This window comes from Mobula hypostoma, chromosome 13, assembly GCF_963921235.1.
Source record: "Mobula hypostoma chromosome 13, sMobHyp1.1, whole genome shotgun sequence".
Classification (NCBI taxonomy): domain Eukaryota; kingdom Metazoa; phylum Chordata; class Chondrichthyes; order Myliobatiformes; family Myliobatidae; genus Mobula; species Mobula hypostoma.
Window position 1 is genome coordinate 26,344,698 of NC_086109.1, and position 13,499 is coordinate 26,358,196.

Here is a 13,499-nt window from a genome sequence, read left to right on the forward strand (position 1 = left end):
GGCAGGGATAATGTGCGATACAGTAAAGTTACAAGAAAGTGCTACAATAAACCAAATGTAAGCAATGCTAATTGCATAAATAGTCATTAGATGATATACTGTACTGACCATTTTCTGGGCTGTGAATACCAAATGTTCCATATTAAATTATTTTGACAAATATATCTTGAGTCAGCTTTTCTTGTGTATTTAATATCTGCAAACACTACTTTTAGTAAAGGTCAGGCTTCAATAAATAAAAATCTCTTAATGCACGCATTATAATTAAGAAGGCTAGAAAAGCAGCATTAATATTAATAATTGTTTGAAGTGTTCCACTGGAAGTTCTCTCAAGAAAATGTTCAAATTCCAACTTGTCATGTCTTTAAATATTTATTGCCAAGCAAGTTTTAAATGCTGGTTAAAGTCACGCTTGTAATTTGAACTTATTTTAGATTAGAGTACAAATATTCCAAGCTGATGATGAATGCCAATACTAAGGATGGTGAATTACCAGCAGTTGATAGCTGTGCCATAATGGAAGGTGAAGATCTGGAAGATGATCTGATTTTTATGAGCAAGAAATCTTTGTTTGGAAAGATAAAGTCATTTGCTGTTAAGGTAAGTTACTATTTTATCCATAATCGTCCTACAAAGTACACGGGTGCTTATATTATTTGCCATAGACTTTATTCTTTTTTATTGGACAAGTACAAAATAAATGGCAGGGTAAGTAGCTTAAAAATCCAACACATTCTGGAATGTTCCGTGTGCTAGAAAATGGATTTTTTGATAAAAACTCAATAACTAAATGCGACAGAATATATATCCTGACGAAGGGTCTCGGCCCGAAACGTCGACTGTACCTCTTCCTAGAGATGCTGCCTGGCCTGCTGCGTTCCACCAGCAACTTTTATGTGTGTTGCCTGAATTTCCAGCATCTGCAGATTTCCTCGTCTTGTGAGAATATATTGTGTGCTGGTTTTGTGTTGGCTCTGGCATGTATGTGATGTGTGCTTGCATGGAGGCTGCTGGCTATGTGCGGTGACATCTAGGAGAGTGCAATGCTTTTTTGATGTCCTTTGCGTCAAGTTGTCTTACACAAATGCTTTGCGCCAAGTTGGCCTTAACCGAAGTGATGAGGCAGAGTTGTAGAACACCACAGTACAGGAGTAGGCCCAATGGCCCATTTGGGCCGCCTCTTCTTCCCAATAGGTACCATTTTTAAGCATTCAATGTTAGTGATGGCTCCCAGCAACTGCAACCTCTTGATGCTTTCAGGTCTCCACTCCAACCATCTCTGCAACTGAACATCCACCCATTCAAATCATTCCCACAGCTGGATCCATCATCTTCCTTCTGATAATCTCCTGCAAGATTCTCTCCATTCCCCATCTCCACCCATTTCTCCCCATTCCCCATCTGGCTATTTCCGTGGAGGAAAGACCCTTCGAAGTTTACTCATGCAAAGATCAGCAGCTCAGGCTTCAATGTAACGGAATATCAAGGATAGGCTCCTACACATAACCAGCCCAAGCCCTCACACGTAACCACTTTATTGCCTGTTTCGAGATGTGTTGTAATTTATTGGCCAATGTAAGCAAACAACTCTTTTATTAAGTTTCTTTGAAATTTCTTATCATTAGCCAAGTCGTGAATCAGAGTAATATTCCTACATATATTTATGACATGGGTGAAGGTTAGGCTTTCAGAACCCATAAGACAGTACATAAACAAAAGTTATTCAGTTTGGATTTTCCGGTGTTAGAACCCTGAAGCTGGATCAAGCTTCTCACGAAAGCTGCAAGTGGGTTTCATTTCCACTTTATGATTTTCCATTCTCACTTGCTTTGCACTGCCTGGTGCTAACTCTTATTTCCAGTAATTTGCTATTTCGGTTGTTTCCCGATGAGGTCTGGAAAGGGAATGTCAGCGAGCCATTCAATTACGAAGATCGTGCTGAGGTCAATCATCTTCTTATGTGGTGTCCTTGAACAACAACAGCGAGCAGACATACTTACTATCCAGAGCAACACGTACACACACAAAATGCTGGAGGAACTCAGCAGGCTAGGCAGCATCTATGGAAAAGAGTACAGTCGACGTTTCAGGCCGAGAGAGACCCTGCATTAGGACTGGAGTTCCTGCGCATTTTGTGTGTGTTGCTTGAATTTCCAGCATCTGCAGATTTTCTCTTGTTTGTGACACTTACTATCTAATGCTGCTTCCTCCTTAGCTTAGGAGTACTGACAGCTTCGGGATATCCCTGCTGCACTGCCAATTGAAGTCAGCTAACAGGGCAACATGGTCGCAAGTGGTTCGCATAATGCTATCACACAGCCCATGATCCAGGATCAATTGCACCACTGTATGTAAGGAGTTCACTCTTTTACTCTGTGGGTTTCTTCTAGGTGCTTTGGTTTCCTCCTGCATTCTCAAGACATACTGGATCATGGGTTAGTTGATCACATGCGTGTAATTGGACAGTGTGGGCTCGTTGGGCCAGAAAGGCCTGTTTCTCTAAAAGAAAATTTTAAAAATTCAATGTGGACCAAGAATTGAATGTAGATTCTTTCCCAATTGCAGCTCACATGTGCAGTAAGCAGAATTTGAATAAGTTGGGGACTTTTTCCTCATATAATTACAATTCAGTTGGTAAACTTTTAGAAGCAAGACCTGAAAGTGTATTGAAACTATTGGTAAACTATGCATTTTTCTCATTATTAATGATATAATTTGCCTTAAATATATTTTTAAGTATTCTGGAACTGTAGAATTTTATTTATCGTATGAAAGGTATCAATACCTTCCCTTATGTTAAGTATCTAAAAATTGGACCGCAAATAAAACAATGTTGCAAACCCTTAATAACTGTGATGACAGGTAATAGTTTGCCCGCTCCAAATGAAATTGTTGATTGTTGCACTTTTTTTTACATCTGGACTGTCTGCACTTCTATTTTTAGCCTTCATATGCCCTTGATCTTGACATAGAAGAATGCTTTGCACTAGGAAACGCTCTTTGACTGAAGCGCAGTGTCCTCAACTTAGATAGAATGGTGAGCAATAGATGAAGAATTTTTTTTAAAAATCAGCCAGTAAAATCAATCTAATAATGCATGCAAGTTGTATACTCAAATAATGGAGAAAGGTAAAATGGGGCATTTTCTTAGGTTGCATCATTTATGTAATTATGATACATAGAGCAATAATAAATTTGAACAGAATTATTATTTTATCCCATAGGCAAGTTGGTTTTAAAGTCATAGTTTATTTTAATATCAACCTTTAAAGGAAAATTTTGCAAATTCACTCGGAGAAAAGCTTTATTTCTCTACATTTTGGGGGGAATGAGGACAATGCAGACATGGTAAGCATTCAGTGCCTAAACCAAACTGATAAGATTGCGGTGAGTTAATTTCTAGAACCTCTGTAGAATTGCAGTAGTTAAATGTAGCTGAATGCCTTGCTTGGCCAATTCAGAGGACTATAAAGAGAGACAAGATCTCCAGTCACATAAAGGCCAAAATAAGTAAGGTACAAAAATTATGTAATCATTTTTTATTTGTACGGCAGAAGGATATCAGCAATATTGTTGAAATGATCATGGGTTGATAGCCTAGTGGTTAGGACAACACTTTACAACACTAGCGATCACCAATTGGAGTTCACTTGCCACCACTGTCTGTAAGGAGTTTGTATGTTCTCCCCATGACCATGTAGGTTTCCTCTGGGTACTCGGCTTTCCTCCCACATCCCAAAAACATGTGGTTAAGCTTGGGGCTAGTGAGCTGTGAACATCAGAAATGTGGCGAAATTTGCGGACTATCCGCAGCATATTCCTCTGGCTCATTGGCGTAAAGGATGCTTTTCGCTGTATGTTTTGATGTACATGTGACAAGTAAAGCTGACCTTTAATCTTTGAATGTTTTTAAAGATAGTGGATAAGGCTCTGGGTCAAAAGGTTTCCGAGCAGGTTTTCTAGGAAGTAATGTTATAGCATCGGAATGTTTTCCTTATTAAAATGAAACGGGAAGAGAACAAGATTCTTGGGATCCCACAATCAGACGAGCAGGGGATTGATTAGTTTCCACTTAGTCCACTTGGCAATTTATCAACAAGAACTAAGTCATCTCCACTGGGCAATGTGAAGTCAATAATAGACACTTAACAAAGCAATGAGGCCTGAGTATGTACATTGCAGTGACTTCACACAGAGATCAAAGGTTTGCTCAGTAAGTATTTAATTTACAAATAAAGACTAATAGCATGCAGAGCAATGAACTCTCCTTGTAGACATTTATTATATAATTGCATTGCTGCTAACGTAAGACCATAAGTTATAGGAGCAGAATTAGGCCATTTGCCCCATTGGGTCTGCTCCACTATTTCATCAAGGCTGATCCATTTCCCTCTCAGCCACAATCTCCTGCCTTCTCCCTGTATCCCTTCATGCCCTGACTAATCAAGAATCTATGAATCTCTGCCTTATGTATACCCAATGAGCTGGCTGTGTCAATGAATTTTACAGATTCACTCTCTGGCGAAAGAAATTCCTCCTGATCTCCATTTTAAATGAACGTCCCCCTATTCCAAGACTGTTCCTTTGATCTTAGACTCCCCCAGCACAGGAAACATCCTCTCCACATCCAGTCCATTGAGACCTTTCAATGTTCGATAGGTTTCAATGAGATCGTCCCTCATTCTGTATACAGTCCCTGGGCCACCAATCACACCTCGCATGACAAGCCTTTCAATCCTAGAATGATTTTTGTGAACTTCCTTTGAACCCTCTCCAATATCAGCATATCTGGGGTACTGCATACAATCTTGATATTCTTATTTAAGAAGAGATGTCCTCAAATTAAAGGTAGTTCAGAGATTATCACTCACCTTTCATTCACACGCAATTTTTCTTTTACTCCTCATCAGCATCCACAGGAAAATTTGAATTACCAGCAGATATTGTTGAACATATGCAGATATAAGTAATAGATGAAAGAATACAATCTAAGCAAACTAAAATTTGTACAACAATGCAGACAACGTATACATTTTATATATTGTTCACTTAAACAATATCTGCTTAATTATGCTATTAAATGAGAAGTGATGTCAGAACAGGGAGTCTTCATTAAAAACATGTAGATTTACTATGAACCATGGATCAGTAGCAGTGGCCTCACCTCTGAGTTAGAAGGTAATGATTTCTCCTGCCACTCCAGAACCCTGATCATGTAATAATAAAAATAGAAAATGTTGAAAACGCTTGGGCAGGGCAGCATCTATCAAAAGAGAAACAGTTAACAATTAACTAACAGCTAACTCTTTGTCAAAACAGGGAGAGTGAAAAAATAAGAAGTTTTTGGTGGCAGAGAATGTGGAGGGAGGGATGGGTAGGAAAAAGGAATATCTCTGATAGGCCAACACACAAAAGGCTGGAGGAGCTTAGCAGATCAGGCAGCATCAATTGAGGGAAACTTCCCCTCCATAGATGATGTTGAGTTCCTCCAGCATTTTGTGTGTTGCTGAAGATTTCCAGCATCAGCAGAATCTCTTGTGTTTGCGATCTCTGATAGGGAAGGCCAAGTGGCGTAGATATGTAACGTGTTGATACTTGATTACTTTATTGAAGGAATGCTGCATTTTCCATATTCTTCAAATAAATGTTAAACCATGAGCCAATCTGCCTTAAGCTACCTGACTTGGAATGGAGCAAAAATGCCTCTCCAGAGGTGTGGCTGGTACTTTTCACTCAAGCAGCATAGTGAAAGAATGGTTGGGTTGAGTTGTTCTCTGATCTTGACAATTTACCCACTCAACTAGCCCAACCATCAACCACCTGAACTACATCTTCCAAATTATTATTATTGTGAAAGAATAAATGTCTGGTCTTTAGCTTGGTGCTGTTTATGGAACCTCTCTCTTTCATATGACTTTGTATTTTTTTGTTAACTATATTTTTCCCTCTTTTTTTCTATTTCCCCTTTCTGGTGGTGATTCAATCAAAGTGACAGGTAAAGAATCTCACAGTACTACTGAAGGGTCTTGGTCCAAAAAATTAACTGTTTATCCCCTTGCGTAGGTGCTGACTGACATGCTGAGTTCCCCCAGTACATTGTATGTTTTGCTCAAAATCCCCAGCATCTGCAGAATCTATTGTGTTTATGGTAAAGAATTTCATTAAAATGGACAGGAAACAAAACAGGGAGACAAGAACGTAAACATCAGCAAAAGATGTGCAAATTAGTAAATGATTTTAATTACTTAACATGCTGACAATAGGATTAAATACACTAAGCACTCAGTGATTACTGTATCTTAAAAAGGTGGAGATGTTTTGGAATATTGCAATGAATACAGAACCTCTGGGAAAAAACTTGTATAGGCTATTCTTATGGTCTCAAAGTTTATTTTTAATTATGTTCAGGTTAGCAAGCTGATTTTTCTTCTTCCTAACATAAACCTGTTTTGATTATTTTAATCCAAATACTCATTTACAGTTTAATAACTATTTTTAGTAAAAGTATTTGCATTGGTTAAGATGGTTTTAAAATTATTTAAACTCTCATTCTCAACTAAGTACCTCACTCACTGGAAACATCTGTTGAAAGCTATGTCAGGTTACTGTGAGTTTTTTTTCTTCGCATCCAACAAATTTGTAAAGTAGGTGAGCATTTGGATTTGTGTCAATATTACAAAGCCAAGATTCAAGATTGTTTAATATAATTTCCTGTACATAAGTGTAAAGGAGAGTGAAATAATTACTCCGGATCCAATGCAGCATATATACTCATATAACAGCATGTATGTAATATATTCTAAAGTTGGTTTATGTATAGTTGTACTATTTTTACATACTAGTTCTATAGTTTTGCTTTTATCAGTTGAAATACAGTAACTATTCACCGACAAATAGCAGGAAGAATATCTTTCTAAGTTCATTGCCTTTGTGAGTAGGGGTCGCAGATGAGTAATAATCATATCTCAATGATGTTGTTAGTTCATCTCAATTTCTAATTAAATATTTTTTGTATTTTCAGAGAACACCAGATGGTTTTGATTCTGTTCCACTGAAATCTTCCTCAGGATCAGCAGACATGGAAATGTAACATGAGATCTCAAATGCTCTGCTTTGTTGACACATTCACTAAAGTGACCTTCGTTGAAATATGTTTAAACTAAAAATGCTGTATTTTAAAAAGCTCTCATTGGAAAGTTAAATATAAATGAAGATCCTTTTGTATAAATGATATAAATATTGATTCATGGTGGCCTTACTACTGTATCATTTATGTACTGAGATTTTTAAAAGATTAATTTATGCTCAAATCTTTAAAATGACTAGATATTAATGACAATCATAATTACTCATTCTGGGACCAATTATTAGTTTTTCTTTTCCCCAGAATTATGGTTTAAGTTTTTAAATAATGAAACTAAAAGACTCAACAACTTGAAGATATCACCAGCATGTGTCAAAAATACGGCACTGAAATGGAAGGACACATGGTTCAAATACAATTTCTTAATGTGACCAAAATTTGAATTGTTTTTATTGCTGGGTGTTGCTGTTTCTCTTTCTTAATCCTCAGCACCTCTTCTTGAGAGAGTCATCTTACACAGGCTAATGCATCTCTTCTAAATTGCATGACTTCTGCTTCAAACACCAAACAAAACTGAAAACCTGAAAATCACCTTGGAAGCTATGCTTCTGCCTTAAAACCAACAATATCCAAGAAGAGTATATGCTTTTATCCCAGTTATCCAGTGTGAATATCTGCAGTAATTATTTTGATCAAGCAATTGGCTGTTTAGCTAATATTAAGAAATTAGTATTTACTGCTGATAAGTTTTAGTTTAATCATTATATAAAACACTTGTAGTTCCCAATTTATCTTCTTGCTGTCCGGAAAATGGCTGGATTGCATAAAGGAAGGCAATCTCAATTCACTCTGCTTCACTGCTAAACACGCTGGTATGTCATCTGCAGGTATGCAGAGCAAATTTTAGCAATATTAATACGATAGGAAGTAAGTTATAGAATATCTTTTGCATAATGAAATTTCTTAAGGACTTCACAGGACAAAGTTTGAACTACATTGGCCAAAAGCATGGTGAATAAGGTCATCGTAAGGAGAGCCTTCAAGGAGGTGAAGAAGCAGTGAGATTTGGGGTTTAGCGCCAAAATGGTTGAAGACGCAACCACCAAACAGAAACCTTCCAGAAACAAAATAACCACTAAAAAAACCTGAAGTAGCTTTATGATGTGCTTGCAGAAAGCAGGGCTATATTTATAACAAAAATCTTGCCACTCATTTGCATACAAAGGAATGAATTCTTATTTAAATAAAGGAACCTAATTAGGATTTTGGAAGCTCTGTTTGAGAGAAGGCTGCACAGCTTCATTCAACATGTTTTACAATACACCAGAAGGAGTAGTTTTTGCCTCAACCTCCAAAAGTATTTAGTTGGAATTTGGGGAAATGTTGTCCATGATTTGCTGCTAAATTACAAATAATTTGTTTCGAATGTTAACATGCTTGTCTTTTCCATAGTTTCTTTTTGCATTCCAATATTAGTTGGCTTTATAATTCATGTTGTTTTTAAGCACAGTGCATGCCAGAAAAAGATATTGTTGTAAAAGTCCTACTTTGAGGCTGATTCAATTAAAGATGTGTATCTCAAAGGGTTTTTTGATTCTATACATGTGCCGTTTTTCTGTATGGAAGTGCTTTACATATGTAGAGCAAAATATGTGCTTTCTTCCACTAAGTTTAATCTTGGCTGATGAATGATCCCAAGATATTTTAATTGGCTTCCAAAATTGTAAAGAAATTTATAAATGTGGTTGTTTACTCATCACCTAATGTAATGAGCCACCAGCTCTGAACCCACTTCAAAGTCAGTCAGTATTATCATTGACCTCCTTGAAGGCATTTGCTTTATTGAGGGTGAGGTTGTGGTGATTACTACCTACACGTTAATTCCTCATAATACTGGAGTCATATTGAATGGAACTCAAATTTGCCCTTAGCATTATTGCAACATGCAAATATTTTTCTAAAAGAATAGTGCAAATATTGCACGCTGGACGTACTGTCTTGATTAGAAGAAATCTGAACTTTGTCTTGAATGTTAGGGTTGCATTGGAAGGGCTTGTGCAGTTGCAAAGGGAATATAAGCTTATCTTCACCTGCTGAGATGAATACCTGTTCTGAGCTAATTACTGTAGCTGTCCAAGCTAATGACGGTTGACTTCAATTAGTCCATGCATAATTCTATTTGCATTGCAAAGTAAGGTCTTGTACTTAATACTCTCCAGAAAGACTATTTATTTTCAAATAGGACCATCTTTTGACTATAAAATATAGTTACTATATTCACACTTATTCTAATTGTTTACCACTTCAAAATGTGTTATTGAATCAGATCTCAGTATTGTAAAACTATAAATTTGTGCAAACCATCAATTTGAATTATTGCAGCAGAAATGCTAAGGATTAGCAAGTCATGCTCAGTATACATTTCGTCATGAAATATTCTCTCTCCTTGGGAGAGAAGTAACCACTCCCTGTGAATAAATCATAAAAGCATCCAGCCTTTTGATAGTGAGTTTGAAAAATCTATATACTCAGCAATTACATGATCTGCAGAAGGAATATTCCCTTTGTTTAAACTCTACTTTGCTACTGCTGAAAGTCTCATAGATTGATCACTATCCAAGACCAGTTCAAGGTTATTGTCAAAGTGCATATATCTCACCCCATTGTATGTTGAGATTCATTTTCTTGTGGCATTCTATAGAAAACAGATCTCTCGGATAATAATTAACAGAATCAATGAAAGATGACCCTACTAGGGCATTCAAACAGAGTGCAGAAGAGAACAAATTGTGCAAATACAAAAAGAAGAATCAGCAATAAAAAATAAATAAGCAATAAATATCAAGAACATGAGATGGAAATTCCTGGAAAGTGAGTCTATTGGTTTCAATGATGAGGCAAGTGAAGTTGAGTAAATCTGATGGCCGAGGGATAATAACTGTTCCTGAACCTGGTGGTGCGAGGTCTGAGGCTCTTGTACCTTTTTCCTGAAGGCAGCAGTGAGAAGTGAGCATGTCCTGGGTGGTGGAGCTCCCTGATGATGGATGCTGCTTTCCTGTGACAGCAATCTTCATTGCTGTCATGAACACCAATCAGGTCAAAGTTTGTGATATCAAAATAATTTGTGTTCAGATTTCACTCACTGAACTTCTCAACCTGTGTTTGTTCTGACTTCCTTTCTCTTGGATTATGAAGACATGCAGTCCTCTTTTATTGTCGTTTAGTAATGCATGCATTAAGAAATGATACAATATTTCCTCTGGTGTGATATCACAAAATTTGGATAGATTTCCATTCACTAGTTATTGTCCTCTGATAACGTTGCCTGCTTAAGAGGACAGGAATCAGAATCAGGTTTATTGTCTCTGACAGATGTGAAATTTGTTGCACTCACAACACACTGGAGGAACTCAGCAGGTCGGGCAGTATCCGTGGAAAAGATCGGTCGACATTTCGGGCTGGAACCCTTCATCAGGACTGTAGAGGGAAGGGGCAGAGGCCCTATAAAGAAGGTGGGGAGAGCGTGGGAAGGAGAAGGCTGGTAGGTTCCAGTTGAAAAACCAGTAAGGGAAAAGATAAAGGGGTGGGGGAGGGGCAGCAGGGAGGTGATAGGCAGGAAAGGTGAAGAAGGAATAGGGGAAAACACAGTGGGTAGTAGAAGGAGGCGGAACCATGAAGGAGATGATAGGCAGCTGGGGGAGAGGGCAGAGTGACATAGGGATAGAAGAAGGGAGGGGGAGGGAATTACCAAAAGTTGGAGAATTCTATGTTCATACCAAGGGGCTGGAGACTACCTAGACGGTATATGAGGTGTTGCTCCTCCAACCTGAGTGAAATTGTGAAATTTGTTGTTTTGCTGCAGCAGTGCAGTGCAATTCATAAAAAAATACTAAGATACTATACAGAAAAAAGTAGCAAGGAAGACAAATAATGAGGTAGTGTTCATGAACCATTCAGAAATTGATGGTGAAGACAAAGAAGCTGTATTAAAAACATAGAGAGCAGGTCTTCAGGCTCCTGTACTTCCTCCTTGATGGCAGTATATGAAAAGGAAATTAGTCATATGACAGATATCTGCCCAGATTTGGACATGCTCAATAAAAGTAACTTATCTTCAGATCTTCTTTCTCTCCTGTGCAACACGATTTTTCCCACAATGACATACAGTAGCTGAAATCAGGAGCTTAACTTCTGAGGAGTCTGGATGCAATTATAGAAAATAACATTCTCCCTATTTTGCCAATCAATAATTTGGCAGCTTTTTTTTTCTTTTAAAAACGTAAGTTTTATTTAGTAATTTTGTTAATTTATAAAAGTGTATTTTAAATTTGTTTTCTGTAATTAGTAAGACCATTTGTCTTCAATCAGTCTAGAACTGTGTTGTCAATGGTCATCTGGGTAGTTGAGGAAAATAAATTATTTTAAGTAGCTGAATACAATGAAATGGCCTTAGCCAAAGGGAAAACAAAAGACAGATATTGAACTTTCTGCTTAGTTCAAGTACATTTCTGAAACTTTTCCAGCTGAATTGCTTTCCTCAACAGGCAAACCACCAATAGGTTATGACTGGATCTCAGGTTGTGAAACAATGGCAAAACAAATATTTATCTTTAAACTACATAGTAACCTTTCATTGATATTTAATGATGTAACTTCATAATGGGATCACTTAAAAGGTGTCAGTGTACACATTCATTATTTAATTTTGGATACAAATGCAGCAGATTTCTAACACTTTTAGTGTGTTACTGTCAACATGCCTGCTCTGCAGTCAACCAGAAATATGATTAGGCTGGTAATAATCTTAGGTATGGAACTCTCAATTTATGACATTATATAAATGGAGCATGAATTTGCTTAGGATAATCATTTTGAGGTTCCCACATACTAAAGGCATGCAGGTCGGTAGGTTAATTAGCCACGGTAAATTGCCTCGAGTTTGTAGGTGAGTGGTTGAAACAGAGGGGGGTTGACAGGTATGTGAGGAGAATGAAATAGGATTAGTATAAATGGGTGTTTTATAGATGGTGTGGACTCAGTGGATCCAATAATCTGGTTCCATTTCTGTATGGCTCAATAACTAAAATTGCAAGCAACTCGGCATCATTTTAATATATTCAGCATACATATGATAAAATTACGGAATTTCCAGCTTTCTATACTCTGAAATAGTCTTATCATCTACATTTTATTCTACATTATTTGCTCAAATTCACAATAAAATAATGAAGGAAACTTTTTCGTGCTTCAATTTGAAATGAAATATATTTTTATCATTTGATATCTAATTTACTCATAATTGACCAAGTGGTTAAGGCGTCGGTCTAGTGAACTGAAGATCGCTAGTTCGAGCCTCAGCTGAGGCAGTGTGTTGTGTCCTTGAGCAAGGGACTTAACCACATATTGCTCTGGGACGACACCAGTGCCAAGCTGTATGGGCCCTAGTGCCCCTCCCTTGGACAACACTGGTGGTGTGGAGAGGGGAGACTTGCAGCATAGACAAATGCTGGTCTTCCTTACAACCTTGCCCAGGCCTGCGCCCTGGAAACCTTCCAAGGCGCAAATCCATGGTCTCACAAGACTAACGGATGCCTGTTACTTATATAGAGAAAGAAGGTTTTTGCTTCAGGATCTTTCTGTCTTATATTAGACCTGCCTTTGGTTTTGTCCACAGTACCATTGTAAAAGACTATTCTGCAGTCAATTCAGAGTACAATGGAGGGTGGAGCAAATTCACCAAATGCTGGTAACCCAACGTGGGTTTGCTTCAAGAAGTAAAGGACATTGTCAATTAGCATCACACCCAAAATGCTGGACGAACTCAGCAGGCCAGGCAGCATCAATGGAAAAAAAGTACAATCAATGTTTCGGGCCAAAACGTCAACTGTACTTTTTTCTATAGGTGCTGCCTGGCCAGCTGAGTTCCTCCAGCATTTTGTCTGTGTTACTCGGATTTCTAGCATCTGCAGATTTTCTCATGTTTGTGAATTAGCATACCTTCTGAAGGGAGTGGGACTTGAATTACTTTTATCCTGAGGGGAAATGCTAAGCTGAGGCATTCAGGGTATTTTATAAGCTACACCCTATCAGAAACTCAAGGCCTTCAGCCAATGCTGGATATCCAAAGCAAAACACACAAAATGCTGGAGGAACTTGGCAGGTCAGGCAGTACCGATGGAAAGGAATAAACAGTCGACAGTTTGGGGTGAGATCCTTCTTCAGGACTGGAAAGGAGTGGGAAGAATCCAGGATAAAAAGGTGGAGGGAGGAAGAGGATAGCTAGAAGATGATAGGTGGAACTAGGTGGGTAGAAAAGATAAAGGGTTGGAGAGGAAGGAATCTGATAAGAGAGGAAAGTGGACCATAAGAGAAAGGGAAGGAGGACGGGACCCAAGGGAAGATGATCGCAGGTGAG

At 37.9% G+C, this 13,499-nt stretch overlaps 1 protein-coding gene across 4 annotated transcripts in view; it reads left to right on the plus strand.

Annotated features, from left to right (window-relative positions):
* The window catches only part of elapor1 (endosome-lysosome associated apoptosis and autophagy regulator 1), a 141,477-nt gene extending 132,815 nt beyond the window's left edge, over positions 1-8,662 (plus strand). For 3 of the 4 annotated variants that reach the window (XM_063065485.1, XM_063065484.1, XM_063065482.1), the window contains 2 exons: positions 435-600; positions 7,022-8,662. In XM_063065485.1, coding sequence (XP_062921555.1) covers positions 435-600; positions 7,022-7,090 — 235 coding nt within the window. In that variant the 3' untranslated portion in view covers positions 7,091-8,662. Of the gene's footprint in view, positions 1-434; positions 601-2,944; positions 3,038-7,021 lie in introns of all 4 variants that reach the window. The other variant, XM_063065483.1, reaches the window with a different exon arrangement.
* The last annotated feature ends 4,837 nt before the right edge of the window (positions 8,663-13,499 follow it).